This window comes from Simochromis diagramma, unplaced genomic scaffold (assembly GCF_900408965.1).
Source record: "Simochromis diagramma unplaced genomic scaffold, fSimDia1.1 OVJJ01000421.1, whole genome shotgun sequence".
Classification (NCBI taxonomy): Eukaryota; Metazoa; Chordata; class Actinopteri; order Cichliformes; family Cichlidae; genus Simochromis; species Simochromis diagramma.
The window spans coordinates 8,326,953-8,351,482 of record NW_024387250.1 but is presented as its reverse complement, the minus strand read 5'-3'; the positions used below and the strand labels follow the sequence as shown (position 1 = coordinate 8,351,482).

The 24,530-nt window shown below is 39.5% G+C and overlaps 1 protein-coding gene across 3 annotated transcripts; it reads right to left on the bottom strand.

Moving 5' to 3' along the window:
* Positions 1-691: 691 nt before the first annotated feature.
* Positions 692-23,697, bottom strand: insyn2ab (inhibitory synaptic factor 2Ab). Of its 3 annotated transcripts, XR_005691534.1 has the most exons (6): positions 23,567-23,668; positions 23,200-23,362; positions 15,431-16,577; positions 12,394-12,465; positions 2,165-2,614; positions 692-2,007 (listed from the first exon to the last, which is right to left on the bottom strand). XR_005691534.1 is itself a non-coding variant. In XM_040001729.1 (4 exons), exons 2-4 carry the CDS (start codon positions 16,570-16,572, stop codon positions 2,431-2,433), a joined length of 1,398 nt encoding a protein of 465 aa, XP_039857663.1. In that variant the 5' UTR covers positions 16,573-16,577; positions 23,200-23,697; the 3' UTR covers positions 692-2,430. The 3 variants fall into 3 exon arrangements, 1 of the variants encoding a protein (XP_039857663.1); XR_005691533.1 differs by having other exon boundaries at positions 23,200-23,697; XM_040001729.1 differs by having other exon boundaries at positions 692-2,614; positions 23,200-23,697.
* Between the last annotated feature and the right edge of the window lie 833 nt (positions 23,698-24,530).

Below are 24,530 nucleotides of genomic sequence, written 5' to 3'. Positions count from 1 at the left end.
TAGTTGCGGGAGGGTGCTGGCAGTGGCTTGGTGAAATTGTTTGCAATGAGATATTCCATGCAGCACTGAAAATGATTGAAAACCTGCAATTCCTTGGGTTACTAAAAATTACTGTTTGCCTGTTATTTGCATGGAAGACATTGACCTTTCAGCAAACACTTGGAAGCTACTTGCTAAGCAGTAGTGAAACAGTGAAGCCAAACCAGAAGAGACCTTTACCTTCAAAGTGAAGTTTGAGTCTTTTGAAACATGTTGGTTTTAGCAGAAAAACACAACTTGTACTTAGAGGGTGAAAATCCTCTGTATCTGGTTTGCATCACAGTTTTTCAGGTTTCACTGCCATTTGGTGGGTAGTCAGCAAGTGTTTACAGACAAGTCGACCTCTTGGAGCAAACTGTGGGCAACCATGGCAATCTGCTAAGAACCAAAGCAATGGCGATGAGGGTTTTAGCTCAGAAACCTCTGGCAGCCTCTTGCCAACTGGTTAGGGGAATACACATTTTTTCCTAGCGACCGGAGGTTGCCAGGGGGTTGCCAACTGGTCTCTAGGCCTGCGTGAGTGAAGCCTTAATATCTCTAGGTTTGCTCCACAGAACGGTTAGGGCTAGGGTAACCATCTAACATTTAAAAGACATACAGTAAGAGAACACTGAATCACCTTCATTTGAAAATGTTTTAATTGTGATGTAGAAACAGTAGAAAAATGCATAATATTGCACATAATCACTAAATTGCACTTTTCCAAGGTACAGATCTTTGCATGGAGATTGTTGCCCTGAATAATGTAATCTACAGTGTAATCTAACAATGGGAGGCCAGTGTGAGTCTTCCTGACAATTCTTGTACAATTCCATTCAATTATTTACATGACAGCTGCTGTTATGAAGTGACTAAAGGAATTTAATAAATGCCTGCTTTATAAAAGCGTGCAAGTTTAGTGTCATTGCTACATCATCGGTGTTTTATTTCTGTTTTTTCCCCCTAGTTGACCAAAGCTGGTGGACACAAGTCTTTTCTGCTGTAAGATTGCTACCATTACTTCTTTAGCACTGTATATAGCCCTTCTGCTCTTGCTGCAAGTTCAGTGCACAGTTGTTTGTGTGGGTTGGTGGACATGTGTTTGGCGTTCAAAAGTTTTTTTTCCCCATTTTACTAAATTGATGAGGATAAATAAATGTTACAAAACAACAGTTGGATTGTTAAAGTAGCTAACTGGACATGAGACAAGTGGCTTAAAATGTATTAGTTTCAAGATTTCACATCTTTGCTGTGACTGAGAGCCAAGACAAACTCTTGGACTCAAGAGAAATGTCAAAATAGCTTTTACTTTCTGTCTGAACTGTTAAACAAAACAAGCCGATAAAGAAATACTCAAAATAAAAAGCAAACAGGGTTATCATAGAAAATACTCTGCCATACAAGTAGTCAAAACATTATATATGCTGTTTAAAAAAATCTAACCCAGAATACTGTATTTTTTATCTATTGTACCTGCTTCAAGAGGAGGGGCCCAAACATACATATTTTTAAAAATTCATTTCACAGTACTTTGCTATAAAGATGCAGATATTCCAAAGTATACACTCTGAATATTTCGTGTCACTCCAAAAACAGAAAATGACAGAATGACTAAAGCAAAGATGGTCAGTTGCACAGTAAGCTTAATAAAAAGCTACAAAAGAGAGAAAGAGATAAAGGTGTTACAATAAGAGGAAGGACAAGGAGGAGTTATTAGCAAAGGCAAGGAAATGTTCTGTCAGACAAACAAATTACACAGTATGCTAACAGATAAGGAGGAACAGGAGGGGATAGTAGGGGTTATAAGAACAGCGCTGACATAAAGTCATATAGCGTTTCAGTCTTTTACACATGCTTCTCTCAAAAGTCAAATGTTTGTGCTTTCAGGAAGTGGGGGTGGGGGGGGGCTGATGTCCGTTTAAAGATTAGAGCTTCACCCATTAAAAGACCCTCCACATGGCTCCTCCTCTTGTTGCCAAGCAATATACTCTAAGGGGAAAAGACCAAAGTGCATTGCATTCATTGGAAGGTGAAACAAAGAGAATTCAATATAAAGTGAGAGGTGCATTGAGCCAGTACGTGAATAACGGCCATTTTTACACAGATTTTAAAAAATATATGCGCAAAAATGTATGTCAAAGCTCACCTAGTTTTTGCAGATGTGTGTCGATCCTGTCCAGCAAACATGCCAGAAAAGGTAAGACTGAATCTAAAATGTTTTTATTTTTTATTTTTTTGGTCTTAAGTCCCCAGGTGACATGGTGTGGAATCTCAACACAGAACCTTAAATCACGTGGTTTCCATTCCCATGTGTTGATTACCCCATCTGAATATTCCTTCAGCAATTTTGAGAATAACAGGGGTATTAACGTGCCCAAGAAAATGGTCGTTTCCAAAGGCTTCAGGTTTTATTTAGAGGAACCATAGTTTCCATCGAGCATGCTTTTTGGATTCTGTCTTCGACTTGCGTTTCGGAGTAGATGTGAAAACTTCATTGGAGTAAGGCAGAGCAGGGCACTGTTGGCTGTCCAGGGGACAAAGTCTCTTCATCAGAGGCTGTAGCTTGTCCTCCTGCAGCTTAAAGTCCAGCTCGACACTGTAACACAAGCATATCAGGTAGAATTAAGAAATATTTCAGTTTATTTATTGTAATTCTTCACTTAAAGTAATACTAGAAAAAAATCAACTGTTCCATTTAAAAAGTTAGTGGTCTGTATGTTGTGTGGCTATAATATTTATGACTCAGCTTTTGACTTATTTTTTTATGTTAGTAATCCATAAAAATCCACGGCCAGATGGAGGCAGGGAGGGAGGCCGAGGTTCATATGCACTGACAGACACCCTGGCAGCACATATTAGTTGCGGCACATATCCATATTTCTGAGATGACTCTGAGTAATAGAGTTCCTCTACTTCATCTTTGCATTTTTTAATGCATACAGTCAAAGGGCTTTTAGATTATATTGGAATGAATAGATTATATTGGAATAATAAAAAAAAAGAGACGGAATGTGGGTTGCTCCTGACATCAGACTTTCACATCCGCAAGTGTAATCCCAGGCCGGTCATCGTCTGATTTCGTTCCGACACCATAGTTCAACCCTCTCTCTGATTAAATCTCTCAGGCCTGAGAGGAATGTGGGGATTAATCCCATCCAAATGAAACCACTGAGAGGCCAAGCAGACCCTGATTAACTGCATGTATTCAAGCAGGAGATAAATGCACCATTATACGCCATCTCCTTTCACTTCATTGCTATTGATTTGTAGAGTGCATGTATTTATTCTTAGGGCATGCGATAAATTCTGAAGGCATCATAGTTAAAATCAAAGATAATTAATCTCTGTACCTGCGACAGTGATACTCTGCAGCAACCCTTACCTGGTAATCGAATGTTAAATTGCTTTTTGGTTTGGAGTTTCTTTTTTTATTCATCCTCATTTTCTTTTATCGCTAAAATTGCTCAACACGCTGCTTTTAAAAGACTCAGGGAATACTACGACTTACAAAGCTCATTCATGTCAAAGTAAAGAGGATTATTGGGTGAGAGAACTAGAGCTGCCAAAGGAGATGCCATCCGACAAGTCAAGGTCAAACATGAGGTCCATTCCTTGTCTGCATGCAGAGAAACTGACGGTAAGGTGCAAAGCCTGGCCCAATTTGGTAAGCGCTTTGATGGGCAGTGTAATTAGTTGCCTAAAGGATATGCTCTACTCATATTGACATAATGAATCCTGGGAACTGTCCTTACCCTTAAGATAAGTGTCAGTTATGAACAGTGCTCTATTAAAGCCTTCAGGGGAGAAACTGGATGGATGTCTGGATAGTAGTTTGGCAGGTCTGAACTTCCAATGAATCAATATGTTAAACTTAATGAAAAGCAAGCAATAAGGAGTTTCTAAAATCTAACATCATTATTAATACCAAAAATATATTTTTAAGCATGTGCTGTCTTAGTTGCACTTTTTCTTATTTCCACTGGAAACAAAAGCTAGCAATTGCAGGTCTCCAAAATACTGAGTCCCTCACAAAGAGAAGACTCTATCCTCTATCTTTCTAAAACTGCTGCTTCTAGCAGTATGCGATGAGCATCTCTTATTTATATCATCCATTGTTTCGTTTCCTCTCCGTTATCTCTATTTGTATCTTTTGTTTTATGTTAAAAACTTTTACAAGTGCTGTTTAAATAATGTTGACTTGACAGAAAGCAGAGCAGAACAGCGAAACACAGAATCGCCTCAGAAATTATTAAACAATTAATCACTTGGCAGATCACTACAATTACTGCACGCTGTGGACAAATGCCTCTATGGGAAGCCAGAGGCAGTGCCGTACGATGCGGGTGGCACTGGGGAGCAGGTGCTTCAGCAAACAAAAAGCCCTATATCTAAGATCATCTCTTTACACAACAGATTGAAGCGGCTGGAGACAGGGAAGCTTTTCTAGGGCATTCACCAAAGCAGATTAATCATCTCTTTAGCTATGCAGTGTGAGTAGCTGTTGCTCTGATCAGTGGCGAGCAGTTTGTTTGTCTGCGGTCGTGGTGTGCTGAGCACCATTCAATGATTGTTGCTCCTGGGAGGGATACTGCAGCCGTGAGATGTCTTTTTAGCATAGCACAGTCTATTCATTCAGCAGTGTACACCTGCTTGCTTCTATTCTCTGTTCTTTCTGCTGCTGGCACCTTTCAATGTAAAGTCATTTCCCCTCCTATGATTTCCCCTTCGGCCATTCACAGTTCAAACTCTCCACTTGACAAAATGAGCGGTTCAGGCCCAGCAGTGTAACATCCTCAGAACTGCATGATGGGGCATCATAGATAAATCACCAGAGAATGACAGTCATTTCCTCTGCTGACAGGCAACAGTTGAAGCAGAAACTTCCCACAGGTTTACTACAGTAAATGACATGTAGAAAGTCTCTCCCTGTCATGTATATCGGAAATAAAAGCCTCTGCTGTTGTGCTACACTGTTTTCTGCTTCAAAGATGCATGGAGAAATAAAAAAACAATCTAATTAATGAGCATAGAACAGGCAATCTTGACAATTGTTCAACAAAACAACCACAGCTCCGCTATCTCAGCATGGGACACAAGTGCTAATTAGCTCCTTGCGTCTCATCATATTGAACTGCAGTTGCTTTTTCCTGAACTTAACTGTTCTTCAAAGTCATTGTTAGTTCCAAATTGGAAACACTACATTATATACTTTTGTTTCAAATGCTGGGTCTTAGTCAACACAGCGGTGGCAGGAATAGAAGCTGTTAATGCTTTGATCTGAGCATGTTTTTTCTGATATGGGCTTCCTGCTGTAATTTAGGTTGACTCAGTGGTAGGCCTCATATAATTTGCAACTGATGCTCTTGTAAATCCTCTTTGAACACACGCAGGTAAGTATAGCAAGAAAATATAAAGCGCTGAAGCTGTCTGCATCTCTGAGTTGAGTTATTTTTGTTGTGTAAAGGCTTAATGTTTTTGATTCTCTGTGGTATTTCCTTGAAGAGTTAATAAAGAGGACAGCAAAAGGCTATCTGAGCTAGCAAACCTGCTAACTGCTAGTAGCTAGGTATCCATTCATCTTCTTCCCTCTATCCAATTCAAGGTCACAGGAATGCTGGAACCTATCCCAGTGAAAGGCGGGGTACACCCTAAACAGGTCGCTACTGTAGTACAGAGCTAACAGCCATTCACACTCACGTTCACAGCTAAAGTTGTGGGAGGAAGCCGGAGTACCCAAAGAGAACAGAGACACAGGGAAGTCCACAGGCCCCAGCTGATTGGTGGATTCAAACTGAAGCCCTTCTTGCTATAAGGCAACATGCTAACCACTGCAACACTGTACTGCCCAAGCTACGATACCACACAGCTAATAAGCTATGATAGTGTCCTCCATTTTGGACCTGTTCAAAACATGCTGCTTTCCAAATTTCCAACGGTGCGATTGCTATAAAACAGACAAACACACACATGTATAGATATACACACAGAGAGAGAAATAATTAGTTGATATCCTGCCCTAATTTGTAGGTTTGCTCACTTACAAAGAAATGTACTACATCCTACTTTTATGGTAGTTTGATTTTAATAAAGAGACAAGCCTGTAATTGTTTTGTCTATAGACATAGCCTCTCTAGCGTTTCTTTACTTGCCATATATATACATGCCATCTTTGTTGCAGTGATAAGTAAGATGCAGCATTATACAAAGAGTGGGAGAGCGAGAGCTGAAGCCTAGATAAGATGCACAGATTGACTACCTCATCTCAGCATCCACTAGAGTGGTTGAATTTATTGGATGCGTTGGATATGCTGGAGCACTCTGAGCTCAAGCATTTCAGCGGCTGATAATCCAGGTTTCAGTTCCAGCACACAGTTACTAGTTGTCTAAATTTGAGGGGTAATTGGTCCCAACTTGCTGTTCTTGCCTGGTTTTAATTTTCCTCACTGTATCCAAGCCTTTCTTATCAAAGTGTCACATAGAGTAGTTTGTCCAGCATCGTGATTGCAGTTGTTTTAGCAGCAGATTAACTCAGCAGATTAAAAAACAGGGATGCTGTGATGGGATCATTCAGCCGTTTGAATAATGAGGTAGTTTGAGGAGACAAGGCAAAATACACTTGAAGGTAAAGAATAAAGGGATAAAGAAAACAATACTGTCTTTGAAAATTTGAGCTTTCCTGGTTAACAATAAATACTATTGCAGAATGACATAGTTCCCTAATACCTGCCTTCAAACTATAGTTCTGCACCAGAACTAACCAAGTTAGATTAACCAAAAAACAACAACAAACAAACTAAATGTAATGATATAGTGCACAGATGAAATGATAATCTTCCGTTTTACCTTCACTCTGCAGAGTGCATCATCATTGCAGCTTTATTACCATATACTGCTTGCTTTGGTTTACTGACAATAGGCTGAAGACAATGTTTTTGCCATTTAATTTTTCTTAGAGTTTGTTAATTAAGCCAAGTTGCTTCGCTGACATATAGAAATGCCACAACTTTGTCTTATCGGGATACCATCAGTGAACTAAAAAAGAGAAATTGTGCTCTACAGTTCAAATTGCTCTTCTATGCAGAGGCCTTCCTGCTTCACACTTAGATACTAGGGCTGCATAATGGACCAAATTTTAATCTTGATCACGATTTTAGCTTCCCACAATTAAATGAGCATGATCAAGCGATATTTAAAATGCTGCTGCTCTGCCAATTAAAATGCAATGCAAAAGCAAATCAAGTTCTTCCTAAATCACTGCCTGACCATGTGTCTTTATGTGTCAGTCACAGGAGATCCCTTCACTGCGCAGCTTGAAGATTCCTGGACTAGCCTGGGAGACTAGTCTGTAGTTAAAATTAATGAAAAGGCCTGTCTAGTCGATAAAGAAACAAATCGACATACACACTGCAGTATAAAGGCTTTACCACAAGAGATCACCTGTAATACCATACATACACTCACATCTGTTCAGCTGGGTGCTAATGATAAAAAGTGAAGCCAGAATAATAATCATAATAACAAGCCCTCACTTGGCAGCAACTCAATGCAATTAGGCAAGTAGACACAATCAAGACAGCCTGCTTAAATTCAAACCGAGCATCAGAATCGGGAAGACAGGTGATTTACGTGACTTTGAACATGCCACAGTTCTTGGTACCTGATGGGCTGGTCTGAGTATTTGAGAAACTGCTAATCTACTGGGACTTTTCATCTTCGATGTTTACAGAGAATGGGCTAAAAAAGAAAAACTAGTTTGTCTAGTGAGAAACCCAAATACTTTAAGCTGATAGGAAGGCAACAGTAACTCAGATAACAGCTTGTTCCAAGTTTTCAGCAAAACACCTCTGAATGCATCACTGAATTTGTCACGTTGAACTTTGATAGGGTACAATAGCAGCAGACCATAGTGGTGCCATTTCTGTCAGTGTAAAAGAAGAAACTGAGGCTACAATTTCACAAGATCACCTAAACTTGGCAAGAGGGATAAAAAAACATTTCCTAGTCTGATGAGTCTTGATTTCTGCTCTGACATTTGGATGATGTGATCAGAGTCTTGCATAAACAACATGAAAACAGGGATCAACCCTGCCTAATATCTATGTTTTAGACTTGCGCTTTTGGTGTAATTGTTTTTTTGATATTTTCTTGGCACACTTTGGGCCACTTATTACCTGCAAGCATCGTTTAAATGCCACTGCCTGCCTCGCTGACCATGTCCATCCCTTTATGACAACAGTATATCATCTTCTGATGGCTGCTTCCAGGAGGATAACTCATCCTATCAAAAAGCTCATATCATCTGAAACTGATTTCTTGAACATGACGATGAGTTCACTGTGATGGCCTCCACAGACATCACATCTTTGTCCAAAAGAACACATTTGGGATGCGGTTGAACAGGAGATTCACTTCATGCATGTGCAGCTGACATATCTGCAGCATCTGTGTGATGCTTTCATGTCAACATGGGCCAAAATCTCTGACTGTGTTTTTAGCAAATTGTTGAATCTATCCCAAAAGAATAAAGGGAGCTCTGAAAGCAAAAGCAGGTCAAACCTGTTACTAGAAGTGTAACTAATAAAGTGTCTGGTTAGTGTATGTACCTAGAAGGATGAACAAAAGATGATATATGTTTACAAATCTGTCTTTGTCTCAGTTCACATCTTGAATGAGTCCATGATGCGTTCTTCATCATAATATTGCAAAATTCATATACATCTTTACATTTATAGACTTGTAGTAATGATCTATTAATAGAATAATAGAAATGACAGATCTATACTACTCTCTGTAAACCTCTTAAAACCAGAGGATGTTCAATTATTTAGCATTTATTGTTTTTCCCGTACGTTCCATGTAGGATTTATGGAGTGAAGTCTATGGACTAGCTTAGACAACTTCAGCTTCATTTCTCTTCGCACAGACTTACATGCCTCAACCTATCCCACCATCTGCTATTTCAACCCCTCCACCACCCAAATATCTATCTGTAGGCTCCAGGGGATGTTTGCTTATAACTCCCTAGTCTGAATGTGTCTGAATAGAGGGAGAGATAGAGATGAGCTTAGATGCCAAACTCTGTTTTCGCTACTTAATTTTAAATATAAGTTGTCTCACTAAAATTTAAAGACTATGGAACTCACTACTGTAACTGGAGGGTGAAGGTATATATTACTTATATTATTTGATTATATGTTACTTTGTCAGCAATGTTACTATTGCTAGTATTGTGAATATGCCAGTATTGCAAAGTGCTAAAACACAAAGAACAAATAAAAACATCGTTTGAGGGAAATAGTGACTTTGGCATTCATTTAGTGATAAAAGGAGATATAAACTTCAGAAATTTAAATTGTTATTAAAGATCACCAATAACTAACTAATTTAATCTGACAGTAAACTGGTTTTTCATTTTACTTGAACTAAATAATGACTGCATAGTGTAGTGGCTATAGAGTAATACAGGCCTTATTCATTCTATGTAATCCTGTCAGCCGCAGCACACAAAATTCAAGCTTAATTTAAAAACCGAAACAATAGGAGGATAGCACTTGTGTTTTCCTTGGCACCTAGATTTTCTGCAGATTTCCAGAAAGTATTTCCTAGAATAACTAAGAAGATCCTTCCCAAAGAAGGAGAATCATAGAAAGAAAACATGAAACAAGAGAGAGCTCCAGGGCTTGGCGGGGTTTACAAGACAATCAGCTGCCTGTATTTCTACTAGATCACTATGAGACAAAATCTTCTTACTTATTAGCCTAATAAAACTGTTTTTAAATTACAAAATGATCCACGCTTTCCAGGATTTCTCATATTTACTGATTTTTTTTCCTGAGGTTGTTTACTTCTCTCTTTGAAGAAAGATGACTCAGTTCTTTTTTCCTCTTCCATTTTCTAGCTCAGTGAAGTGCTTTAGACTAAGAGAGGGGTCTGAATTTGAGTGGAAAGAGGAAGAGGGCAGTGAAGTGTTTGGGGGAAGACAACAGTTCTTCCCTTACCAGCCAGTTGGGTCTTGTTTAATTTGATTTCTTTAGGTGCTATACAAATGCATGGATGAGTAGTGTGTGTCCTTCCCTGAAGACCATCTGTTTAAAAACTGCAAAAACTTAGCCTGGCATGCACAATCCCTTCCAGGATCAATAAATGAGACTGAAGGCTCCCTTCAGGTCAGATATAATAAAGATAGCCTTAAAATTCTAACTGCTGACACCTATCAATTTACCATACGTGCGAATGAAATTAAAGTCTAATAATCTCCTGAGAAATGGGGTTGAACTCAATTTTCTTCTTGAAGTTCTTTTCGATTTGAATGACATTTTATTCTGTTCTCTATCAAGATGATCTCTTACTGCTTCAATAAAGTTGAAGCCAGTCCATGACTGATACTGTACCACTATGTGTTTTTCTACCCAGGTATGCTTTAATTGTATTGGCAGGGTGTTTAGGATCCTTGTCTTGGTGAAAACTGAAATCGATGCCAATCAGGTGTTTTCCAGATGCTGTTGCGTGGGGGGTGAAATTTCTGACAGAACTTTTTTGTGTTCATAATCTTTATACTTCTGTAAGACCTGTCGTAAGACCTTGTGTAATTTGGCGCTCCCCAGCCTTTTATCGCCGTTTCCCTTTTATGCCTGTCAAACTGTGTCTTTTGACATTTTTTATACATTAAACTTAAGATATGGGAGCAAGCTGTACGTTTTTGTGACAGGCTGCTACCAATAAAGTGCCTAAAGATAAAAATGTAAAATAGGGTTGTCTGTTATGTGTAGACACAACACTGGTATGTCCCTAGAGTTAGGTGCCTTTTTTATGTTTGAATGATTCACAGGTCAGGCAAAAAATATATTCTTCTTAAGTACAAGAAATAGACTGAAAATGAACGAAAAAGCAAAGAAAAACTTCAAAACCTCTTTAGAAAGTCTGCAGAAGTGTTGTTCAAGACCACTTTAAAAAATGACAAGAAGCTCTGACTATGCTACTGTATAGATATGAGGGGTGACTCTGGACTTTTGCAAAATGTTAGATATGATAATTTGAATGAAATATGAATCTACAATTGCACAAACAATATCTTGTGTTTTTATCAAATGTTAAGCATATGCAAACTGGTGATATGAATGTGACACTGTTGAATGGCAGTCCAGAACTAATGTGTTTTTTTTTAAAGGGCCTTTTTGTTTTTGTTGTTTGTTATTTTTCTTCCTCTAGTAGCCTACATGTAACTAAGTTCCTGTTTTTAGGTCCTGTCACCACAGTCCGGGCCAACTTGACACAATGCACTCTTCAAATAAGCAGACAGAGTTGGTATGATTTTGCAGGAAATGTTACACGAAGAGAAAATCCTGTCCAAGGCAGTGTTAATTCTTTGTCCAAATCACTTTCAAATATTCCTGGTGTTGTAAATATCAGCAACATATTCAAAATAATTCAGAAGATCAGTGGAGTATAAATGGGCTACCAACATTATCTTATGTATGGAGTCTATTGTCCAAAAGGGGAAGTACGAAGCAGAAGTGGGAAGGAACATTTCCATATGGCAACAAACTTTTATATATATATATATTTTAAAAAAAAAAAGGTAAACTTGAAATCTCCAAAAATGTGATGGTGTTTTTTTTGTTTGTTTGTTTTTTAAGCTTCTTTGACTCATGCCTATATGAAAAAAAACTGGGAGGTCTCAGAGGTCAGTGTGTTTTCTGGGGATAAGAGCATTTTCCAAACACTTTCATGTTTCACAATTTTGGAGAACAAGGTAACAGCGAGTTGTAGCAGTAGACACTTTTAGTGACAAATGACACGAATACAGCTTGAGTGGATTTTCCTCATGCACTTAGAACGTATGAGAATACATACACTTTAGACTCGGAAGAAAGCATTTGGAGTTTCCAAGTATGTTTTATTTGAGCTCCTCACATACTCTGTGATGGGATCACAGTATTTCCTACTTTATATACAACTCACTTCCCACTGTTGTGTATTGTTACTCATTCTGTCATACCAACTCGTATATTTCCCAGAAACCTCTGCAAATAATATTGGAGCCATCATCCACTGTATTGTAAAACAAAGCAACACCCAATACACAGCACTGTCAGCGGTATTACATCTGTACTTCTTCCGTGACCTTGATGTGTATTTTATGATTCCTCTCTTCTGAATTCCATTTAATGTCACACCTAAAAGATTTGACTTTAACATTTTCAGTACTCTTCAGATTTTCTGCCTCAGTCAAACCACTCTAGATGCAATGTTGTGCATACAGTATATTTGATTTTGCATTTTCTGGACACTAATGCATGACTGCGCCAGATGAGTCTCGTAAGGACCCCTTTCAAATTGATTCAATGCGTTGTACAGACAGTGCAAGAAGCCCACCTGTAAATGATGCAGGCGCTGTTTCGACAAGTGTCACAATTTGCTGTGTCTTGTCCTGTTCGGTAGGAGAGCCTGTGAAGGGAGAGATGGAAAGATATACGTGAGCTCCAGTGACAGGCTTCGCCTTCATATTCCAACACCTGTGGGCATCGGCTATCACACAGATTTGCTCAGGTTTGTTTTCACTCAGGGTTGCTCTTTGCTAACAGTTGAAAATGCAGCGGGGATTTTGATCCTGCAGTTCTCTCAGATTTGGCTAATCAAGCGTGTAGACTTGCTGATTTAACATAATAGGATTACCTTGCTTTGCTATGACATACTTTGAATTGTCTATAGGCAATAGGAGGAAATAACTAAATGCAGCTCTTGTGTAATAAAAAAAAATCGATATCTTTACATTATGTGCTACAGCACACAGTACATCTTTCCCATAAAGGTCAACTTGTTACAGACATACTTTTTCAAAATGCACTAAACAGCACTGTATCTGCTCCGTTTGTGGCTGAGGTGTATTGCCCCCAGGCTGTGTTGTCTGTTGTTTTTATGTTGGAAGCCCTCTGCAAACACCAGCTGCAAGCCAGGTGGCACATAAGGCTCATACAAAATGTGCACATGCTAAAGAGGACACACTAAATATCCAATGACTTTTGTTAGTGTGGCGTTCTCTGACTTTCATTAGTTTCTGTTTCATCATTTGAGTTTAGATGAGCATGCAGGTGGGCTTTTTGTTATTGGCAATATGTCGCTGAATAGACTGTTAGACCGCGTGGGATGGGAATGATAGGATATTTTGTTTTCGAGCCACACATGTAATTGCTTGCTGTCACGCTAGCCCTTTGTACCTGATGGATGACACGTGGAAGAGCTGCACCTCAAATGTTCACCGTGACATGAAAGGTGACCTCATCGGAGGAGACAGAAAGGCTTCTTCATGGATCGAAAATGCTGATGGAAGCTCAAGGTCACTGAGTTCATCCATCCTGCCCTGTTCTCAAGTAAAGTCTCTTTGAACAGCTGTGAGCAAGGGCAGTAACTGACTACACAGAAAAAAGATCTACTCTAGTGCTACACTGCTGCCTAGGTTTTCATGTACTCCCATATCATTAAAAAGAGTTGCTTTAATAATAAAAGTGTATTAACCTAAATTTACAATCAGTGCATGTGCTCAGCACAACACCCTTTTTTGTATTCGGTGTCTAATGTTCACGCTTCACTGTTGTGATTCTGTATTAAACCACAGTGACACAGAAAAGATCTTCATAGATTTTTCATGGAAAAAACAACAACAACCAAAAAAACCAAAAAAACCCCGGCACCTTTGAAAGTCTTTCTTTAAGCCGACTGCTTGTTGGCACAGATTCACTGCTGTGTTGTTTGCCCACGTCAGCTGTCCTGGGATATGTCCTGGCCTCATCATTCTAGTTTCACTACACCCCCCTGCCTACGTGCCTGCTGCTCTGCCTGCCTGAGAAATGCATAACATGCGAACAGAAGCTTCACTAGGTCAAGCCACCATGTTTCAAATGCCACTTTTTATATACAGTGTTATTCTGTGTTCTACACACATCTTTGTGTGGAGAAATGAAAGCGTTTCCTGAACAAGGCTGGGGAAGTGACTTTCGGAACTGTATGAAGCCAGTAGACAAATATTATAACAGTTAGATTAATATAAGAGAAAAATACTGAGCTATATATTCTGACTGTTAATATGTTTTTTTTTTTTTTTTTAGCACATTCATAAGTGTTTAACAATAAGCATCACATGTCACTGAGGTTAAGGTCTGGAAAACCATAAGAGAAGTGAAACATGTGGCATTGATGGGACTTCCTCTTCATAGGCTGTCATTGAAAAGTATCCAAAATAAACTGTGATATCATGAAAATTAAGAAGATGTGAAACAGATCACAAATGCATCAATCAAAGCTCCTACTGTACGTTTGCATATTTTTGGTTTATGTTTGGGATTGTCTCATGGAACAGATGACGCAGAGAAAGTAAAATCCCCTCCAAAAAAAAAAAAGTTTTTTTGCCATAATGTTATTTCCAGAGTAAACCGTGAAGTCGCTTCTCAAAAACACTTTACTTTTGCTGAAAAGTAAATAAAAAGTGAGTAGATTATTCTAACACCTTGCTAAAACCACAAATGACATACAGTACAGGTTTAATAAAGAGTGGACATTGTGTTGGACATTATATATGCTGGTTAAAAAAGGGGGAAACTTTAAGTTGCTTTTTGGTTCAAGGAAGCATAACTGACACAAACAACACAAAATAAGGATAATAGTTTTGTGTCCTGTAACTGCACTTCTCTAATAACACCCGAGCACAATGCTGGAGCACAGCACAGTGAAATCACTACAGCAGGCACAGTTTTGTGAAGATGAAAGGCAACGTGTTATGAGGCTGTACTAATTGGGCCTTTAAAACCAAGCTCCTCAGAGTCACACCAGGGTGCCTTGTTCACCACTGGATGTGGATGAAACTTAAATACAATTTGCTTTGTGTTGTGATAGAGGACAGGTTTTTACAACTGTGCTGCTGTGAAAGTGACTGAAGGACTAATGGCATTCCCATCAACTACAGTTGAACTTTCTGTTTAATGCCAAAAGTCAAGTGTTACCACACCTAAGAGTAGTGCAAGTTCATGCTTCCCAATAACACCATTCACATTTCTTAAAAACACACCAGATATTGTTTTCCTCTCGTTTTTTACTTTTAAAATATTCAGAGATATATTGTTCTAGAAACCTCTTAGTCACATCCATATTTTTGAAGAAAATGTGCATTCACACTGATAGCTATTGCAAAATATGATTCACCAAGATCCTGGGTGGCATACTGTTGATAGTCAAAAAATTATGTGTGGAACACTGTAACCTCAATGGCTGTGCACTTGGCTACATATCAGATAGTGACTGACATCCAAACAGAAGGCAGTATAAGGATGATATACTTGATGATATACTATATAGGTTTCATGTGGAGCTTTCACAAACATTTCACAAACATTTTCACTGTAAACATTACTCTACTCACCCCTCTCTCTGTGCTTCACCTTTCTCCAGCTCCTGAATAACTCCAAGAAGGACCTTGATGGTCTCCTGGCTTGAGCTGATGAGACTTTCCATGGCCTGCAGCTGTGCTTTGATATCCTTGTCTCCAGATAAGGTTATTATCTGCTGGCTGCTCCCGATGCCCGTGGCTCCTGGAGGAAAGCCCTCGTCACCCCCATGTGTTCGCTGGAGTTTAGAGGAGGCTGACACATGCCTTGTCCGACACTGCCCTTGCGACTTTAAAGAACATTTGGCACTATGGGGAAGTGTCTGAGACTGCTGCTCATTTAGCTGTGTATCCTTTTTCCGTTTACAGCTCACAGAGGGGCTTCCTAAAGACTCCACCTGTGTCAAAGAGTTCCACGCAACAGGGCCTGTGCCCTTTGGCTTGTCCTGCGAAAACTCTGAGTCAGCTAGCTGGCGCTTTGAGGAAGTGCCGGCATCCATGTCTTCTTTGGGTAATCCTTTGTGTTTGGTCCTTGTCCCACAAACCTTGTATTCTGGTTCACTTTTGGAAGGAGAGCTGGTAGGATGACCCTCTTCTGAGAAATGTGAGGGTCCATCCACACAGTTGGCACTGGAAAGCAAATCCTCTGTATCACTGCTGTCATCAGTGTGGTGAAGCAGTGCTTTTGTCTGCCCCACAATCTTACCCTTGTACTTAGATGACTCCCCAGTAGGTTGTCCATCATCTCCTACTGCTTTTATGTCACTCAAAAATCCATTGTTTTGTCCTCTGTACTCTTCCACCAAAGCAGCATGTTTAAAGGTGTGTCCTTTTTTCCTTTCAAATGGGAAAGTCTTGTACCGTTTTGTAAGATCTGGTGAAGTCTGGACACCAGTACTCTTGGTCACGTTAGGAATAGATCGCCGGGCAGGCATTGTCATGTACTTTCTGTGGGTAACTTTACAGGAAATGGACCTGGAGCGTCTGGCACGATGCTCTTTCTGAGCTTCGCAGATATCCTTAAAACGCACTTGTAAAGCCTTGTTTCTTTTTTTCACCTGCTGTTTGCCAGATTCGGAGCCGGACTGTGCGTCAATGCTGTGTGAGGGAACTGTTTCTGAATCCGATTCATCTGAATTTGAGAGAACAACGCATTTGGTGTCCTCTTTGCTCACCATATTTCCTGAAACAGCCAAAACAGAAAAAGAGAGAGTGTGTGTTAATCTAGAGGAGATGATTTTTCACATGTGATGACTTTGGTAAGATACTGTGGCAGATGGCCTAATGCCTTTCTCCTTTTTTGGAATATAACTTGTAAACCTCCATTAAAGTAACCCAAAACTGAGATTAAAATATTTATTTTTTGTTATTTATTTATTTTAATAATAGAAAAAATTAGATAAGCGTATTTTAACTGTAACTAACAAGGACAACTTGAAAAAGACTCCAGTGATTCATGCATGATTCAATACATGTACAAACGGCTTGATATCTTTAAATAAATACAATGAGAACCAGCCAAATATATAGAGAAGAACTATAATACAGTGTTAAAAAGTACATATTTCCTGACAATTTTTCTGTAAAGTTTGCACTTGTAGTGTCTGTATTTCTCAGCATAATAAACAACAATCAAAGTGCTTAATTCATAAGATGCAGCTCATCTACCCGCTGCCATGCTGTACAGATGATGCACCAATCTGCAACATAAATGTGTTAAACATGGAGGAAATCTGTAAAAATAAGAACAAAGATGATCATATTTCATCTGTATCTGATGACTCAAAAATGGTCCCATTTACTTTTTGTTCTTTTAATAACATTTTTAATATTATGTTTCCAAACACAACAGTGCTGTTGAAAAATCGAACAGGCCAGCGGTGCTCATCCAAAACTGATCCAGAATCTAAAATCAAACTCATTTAAGATACAAAATAACATTTACTTTGCACGTGCCATTTAGTTTTGCACCATCACGACTGAAGCTCGATTAAACTCTCGTTCCGTTGTGTTAATGTTTCTTAATCACACCTCATGCTAACACTTGCAGCCATGACAGTAGCATTTCATAAGCACGGTCCCCTGCCAACTGTTTGATAATTTGCTTCAAGAGACCTTTTTAGAATAATAATTGTGTTCACACTGCTCTCCTTGTTGCTGCTGCCATCATTCAATACTCTGTTTATTGCCTCTTCATTATATCAGTTGTCAGCCTAAATATACACCTCAAGCTAAAAGCACAGTTTTTCTGTTAACTTGATGTCTTACCGCAGTTTAGATGCCAGATCACTGACTTAGATCAGTAACCAAAATATCTGGTAGTTAGGCTAATGTGAAGGCTATGAAATACATTTTAAGTAAGCATCATTAATGTGTTTAGGTTTTGTTTGCTTCATATCAGCATCAGCCTATAGGATTGCCGAGGCTGCTGTCTGCTACTGCTGCGCCATAGATTCACTTGGGAATGATAACTTTGAATTGCTGCTCTTATTTTTTTATCTTTTGCCTTTTGCTTTACAAATGCATGACACCCCTTTTATATGTCACTGATTTATGTAGCAGTGAAATGGAAATACTTTTATATGGGGTGTTTCAAGTGAAATCTGCTGCTAGTTCCTTGAAAAAGTATTTGAAATAAATATAAACATGAGACTCACATTGAGATGCTCATCTTTTTATTTTTTTGTTTGCAAATACAATTATCATATTTTTATTCCTATTGGGAAGGCATTCCAATACAAACAAATGGGTTTGCGTGACAGCTTGTTTTACTGTTCTTCATATCATAATTACATCTAAACGGCTGTTCTCTGCTTTGCACCGATGCACTCAGCCGCACTCGTTGCCAGCCTTATGCTTACCGTACATCCATGCACACACTCCTCCCGCTATCCACGCTATATAACATTTAATACAACATGTCATTGTGAGCTGCTGCTTTTATGTTGCCTGATAACATTCTCCCCACAACAGTTGGGGGTGTTTTGTTAAGAAATGGTCACAGAGCGGTTGGTGCTTAGCCCAGGGCTTATATATATTCCTCTTGTGGTCTGAGGTTGATACCAGAAGCAATGGTGACACAGCAGCTGTGGCCCACACATATTAAACTCTGCAATAATAGCTAGCATTAGGCTCCTCCACCTGTATCCACCTGCAGGCTCTGAGCCTAAACTCTGTAGGGAGAAATTTATTATCGTCACTCCCTGGTTGCTGCTGTGCCAAGCGGAGTGACGAGGTCAGAGCCTAGAGATGCTCTGCGATCGTATCGGAAATCTCTTTCATGTGAGTCGTCCGTGTGAACTGACCTTCAGATTTTAATGTTTACAGATTGCTGTTTATCACAAATTTAGATTCAATTATATTACTTGAGCATATTTCTGAACGAAAAACACCTATATTAAGTGTGATCCTATAGCACACTATAGAGTGCTATAAAGTGCATATTTCTTAACTGGCTGTGTTAGCATATTGGTAATATTACATAGGTTTATGCAACAGTTTAATAACCTGAACTGAAATGATTGGTTTCCAGCTTTCGATCTGCATTTTTATGTGGTTTCAGGGTTTTTTTTGTTTTTTGTTTTTGCAGTTCCTCAAAATAAATTTTTACGTCTCGTATCTGTAAAGTGACACTGAAAGAGTGTAATTAATCATTAATTCATAAGATACATCTCATCTACCTGCTACCACACAAATGATGCACCGGCACTCTAGGCAGATCGATATTTAACTTTCAATTGCGTAACTTCATGCTGCGATACATCATAAACTGTTTTGATCACACAGAGGAGCTCAAACTGAATTAAAAAACAAACAAACAACCAAATAAATACTACTCTTAATGCCAATCTCTGTGCAAATAAGACCAAATAAGACCAATATGATCAAGTAAAAATGACACATTTTCTGACTCATCTGTGATGAAACACATTTCACATCTAGAACATGAAATATATCAAGCAGCACAAGGAAATGAAATAATGTCTGATATGGCTGAAAGGAAACATCAGAATGAGCTGGTTAATCATTTTTATATGACAAGACAGCACGCGATAAATAAACTCCAATGAATCATTTATTACCACACAAAAGCCAGCTATTCATGGTGTTGCAGCTTCTCGGAAAGTAATCATGTTTTATCATTTAGCGACATTGTAAATCTATCAATGTGATTGTTGTGGTGGGGAAATTTATACTGAAGAGACATTTCCTTACTGTCAGTTTCACTACTCCCAAGAAATTTGTAAAACAAAAAGCATGGGTAGATTGGATTATTGTTCATTTCCCATTCGCAGCTGATCTACAACTACAGTTCATGTGGAGTTACAGTGACATAATGACCAAAAAAGTAATTACAAAAGATTGAATAACTCAGTGTAATATGACTAGCACACATACTTTCTAACGATGGAAAGAGTTTTCCATGTAAGTCGCTCCTGTATTTTATTTGCATGTACATGGGCATTTGTATATAGAATATAGATCTACTTAAACATCTATATGTGTGTGCTTCACTTTCATTCACTTGTCTGTGAGTGAAAGAACGAGAGACAGAGTGTGTGTGTGAGTGTTAGCGTATTTTGGCCTTGTTGTCACCTTTCAAAGAGAGGCCTTTGCCAGAATCCTAAGAGGCGCATACACACAGATGAACACCAAAGCAGAGAGAGACTGATAACACAAAGCATGAGGGCTTATTTCTTGGGACTTGTGCCATGTGCTTCACCTTGCTGAGTGTCCACTTTAACCTAACCCTCAGCTCTAACTGTTGGTGAAATGGAATATATTTAGAGGACACTATGTTTCATCTTGCTTCCTGTCAATGCTAGAAAACAATACATGCCAACAGCTCTTAGCGTCACTTTAGTCAGTGCGACGCTTTCGGTGCCAAACGAGGAAAAAGAAAGGCAAAGAAAAAAATAAGAGCAGGCAACGAGCTCAGTCTCATTGCACAAAAACAATATGGTCTGCTGTGTCATGAATTTACGCACAGTTGTTTTGGAATATGGAGCAGATGAATTTTATTGGGCGCTGGTATTTGTTCTGAAACATAGCTTAGTATGCACTTTGATTCGAGCGCGAGATGTTTGTCAGAGGCATTTCTACGGGGAAAAAAAAAAGCATTTGTTCACAGCTGTTTCACATGGGCTCATGCTATTTCACACTCAGAAATACCAATCTCACACAGCTGAAAAGGTAATCACATCTGCAGGAAGTCTCTTATAAGTGCATACAATTTCTTATGCAGTCATGTAAGGCATGCTAAGGAGTTAAATGGTAATTCACATAAAGGGACTCTAGAAAAGCTCTTCAGTGACTTATTATTGTTGGAAGTCAGATACGCAGAGTGAGAGCGAGACGAAAGCCCTGCTGAGAGAGAGACTGTTGTCACACATGGATATATTCAAACAGCTGAAAGAGAATCTCCTTTTCCTCGTCATCTTCTTTCTCGTCCTCCTCAAAGCAAGCTATCTCTGCTAATGACCTGAGGTCCTTCCCTGATTTGGCCTCAGCTATCCAAAGGATTATGAATAATGCATTGACTCTAAAATTGCAAAAGTAATCCTCTGAAATCTCCTTATGTACCCTGGCAGACCATGTTGTCTGTTCCAATTGCCCTTCAGTTCTTCAACCTAAAATACTGCATGTATGAGAAAAAAAACAAAACAAAACTCACCTTTAGCTACACTAACATGATTGATTATCGTGATCACAATGCGGTAGAAACGTGACTGTTAATGAAGAATGTTGATAGGTGTTTGGATCCATTTTTCAGTGCAATAGTAGGCCTGCAACACTGCTGACTCATGATTTATGCCCCAACGCAAAGCAGAGAGAAAGAGACGGCTTTGCTCGGATCGCCTTACATCCTTGTCAGCCTGCATCAACACAATAATTACTGAAGTGCATCTGTGGGATATTTACATATGAGAACACTGTCTGGCCACTCTCATTAATGGTTGAGTAACTATCGTAGCCTCCTACTCTTCAAACATGAATTTACTGAACGCTACATAAACAGTGAATGCTCTTTGATGCCATGGCTTGTGATTTTAGTAATGACTTCTAAAACACTGGAGTACTGCAAAGTAAATCCCCTGTTTTTGTTATAAGATGGGATTTTGCTGTGCTCATCATTCACTGTGTATTATACTGTGTGCGTCGTTACTGTGCAATGCATCCACTTTAAATGAGGAATTTTTACTCACTATTAGCATAAATTAAAGAGAATGACATTGCACCAGCTTTGCCTTAATAAGCACAATGTAAAGGGCGAGATGTCACCTCGCAGTCTTTCCCTTTGATAGTCCTTGAGGCTGTGTACAGGTTTTGCCTTTAGTTGGTCCATGCTCGAGTAATGCTTTCTCAATAGTCCTCTTCTTCCAGCAACATTGTAGGCCGCTTTGGTGGAATATATAGTCTCGTCCTCAGTTTTTGAAAGACATCCCAGCCCGTTTTGAGAGCATCACAGTCATCCGGCTACACACACACGCACACCATCTCATTCCTGCTGTCGTCCAGCTATCTGTATCTATACTGGCTGCAGGCTACACCTGTAAAAGTTTGCTTTATGACTTTATTGGCTTCAAAAATTTATCACTGTGAAGCACTTTCTGTTATAGACGAATAGCGTTTTTTTTTAAAAAGCTCCCATCCCTCTATCTCTGAGAGCACGGGCTGTGAAATGGATCCTTGGGAAGAGGAAGTTTGAAGAGGGTGACATGAAGAAGGTCTTTTTTTTTGGCAATCACATGCTCTACTGCCAGGGTGGGCTTCTTCTTGTATGAAGGAATGGCAAAGTCCATCTTTCCCTTTGACAGTTAAATCTATAGTACATTTCCCTAATGAGTTCACTCATTAATAACTGGCTGGGATTTGGGCATACGTGTTTACTCAGGTAAACCTGATGATTAACTCAGGTGTCATGTACAAGACAACAAGTGAAAAAGATGGTTAAATAGACAAGCTGCTTCTGTGCGGGGCGCCTTAAAGCCGTGCCATATCTACGTTTCCTGTGAATTCTGGTAGTCAAGGACTGACGTGTAGAAAATAGAGGGATAGAGAGAGAGGGGGGGGCGGCTACGGCTGACACCAAATACAAGTGCAGCTCTGGATGTGATGCAGTACCCCAAGAGACTCCGAGATCACACATGTCCTTAGTCATGATAAGGCTGAATCCACCTTTCATCAAATTCAGCCTTGAGGAGGACATCAGTCGCCGCATATGAATTTCTTACATAGTTCGCATTACTTACAATAGGTGCTTTCTCGTAAATGATCATCATTCTGACAGGACAATATGCAATAGTCTTTACACTAGTCTATTAGTGAGCGCTCATCAATATTCCTCACTATCAAGCCCAGACAATTCCCAAGTACAGCAATCTCGATAATCAGCCTATGCCTCACTGGATAAATACTGCATGTCTGTCAGAGGCTGCAAAGATATGCATAATGATAAGTACATTAATCAAAGTCGAATTACATCACTATTCATCTTCATTTTCAGATGTGGAGAAAAACCTTTGACGTGTTCTCCTGATTAGTCATAAAACCTTGAAATGCTTGGATGCAGAAATGCCCCCTCCCTAATTTATCCATATCTAATGCATGCAGGGATATACACATGCATGCAACACAAGGACTTTAACCAATTTCTATCAGAATACGTGCATGCCTTTGACATTTTGATTTAGTAACATTTTTAAAAGGCAGACTAAATGAATCACCCACTTTTATCACAATACCTGTGAATGTGTGTGCAACTCAAAAAAAAAAGAAAGAAAAAAAGAAGAAGTAACTCTTACCTTGAGAAACAGATCAAAGGTGCAAAGGACAAGATAGCACAGATCCCCTGTAGATCCACTGCTCATCCATGTACTCAGTGGGTGCCAGGGTACTGTCCAGCCACTGGAGCAGCTCTCACAGGCTGCGGGAGTGCTGAGAGAGAGGCAGCCGGTGCAGTGACAGCTGGAGTAGTTGTGGCACATCCGGCAAAGATTCAGGTTATAGGGATAGAAGAGGGAAAGAAGCAGACAGACATTGCCTCAAAACCTGATCGGGTCCTCAATGACACCCCCCTCCTGGCTTTTACACCGATCTCTCCCCCTCTTCTCCCTCATACACCTCATTCAAGCATCACTGACACTCGTTTGCTCTTGTCCCTGCACTCACCGGGAACAGGCACTCACACACGCAGCGGAGATCTCCATCTCGCAGTGCTGCTGCTGCTGCTGCTGCTGCTGCTGCTGCAATCCCTGTGCATTCGTGATTGAGTGTATGTGTGTATGTGTGCGTAAGAAAGGCAGGGAGAGGGTGGGCTGGTGGGTGGATGGGTGGGTGGATATGGCAAAGGGAAGAAGGGGGCGGAGTGAGGGGTAGTACGCAAGCTGCTGAGGAAAGTCCAGAGTTGGCGAGCTGCATCATCGGTGAAGACCCCCTCAACTTGTCCTCCACAGGCTGGCTCTCTTGACACGGAGCTGTTATATAATATGAAGGGTTTTTGCAGATGGCAGAGACGGGGAGCTGTGAAATAATAATGCATTGTGCTTTTAATTGGATGTCTCCTACCCCCCCATTACTTTCATACATCTGACACATTGTTTATGAAAGGTGGTGAGATGGGCTGAATCAAGCAAAGAAGTGGCTATGTAGCTTCACAAAGGGGCGATCGGGGAGGCGAAGAGCCAACAGGGCAGCGGTGTTAATGAGAATCCGAGACAACACAGAAAATGAAATGACGGGAGGGAGTAATAGAGAGGCACAGATAGAAAAATACCACACTGGAGAAAGAGAAATATTGATTTTCCAGACTTCTTAAGTTTCTCACATTATTCTACTTTTTTTTTTAAGTTAAGAGGATTAATAATATATTGTATCCTGTTTTCTAACAGAGAAAACACATAAATATGAAAACAGATTAAATGTTGTTTCTGGAGAAAAAGGGTTTCTGCTTTAAAGGGGGAGGAAGTTACATCAAAGCTGTCCAAACTGATCAAAGCCAAAACACAAAAAATACTCTTCATGTATATATGATCCTGTTATTATCATCTTGTTATGATTTATATACATGTTTTAGTTTTGTTTTTACCTCTTCCTGATTCTTGCTTCATGCTTAAGTAAAGTCTCTTTTAACAGT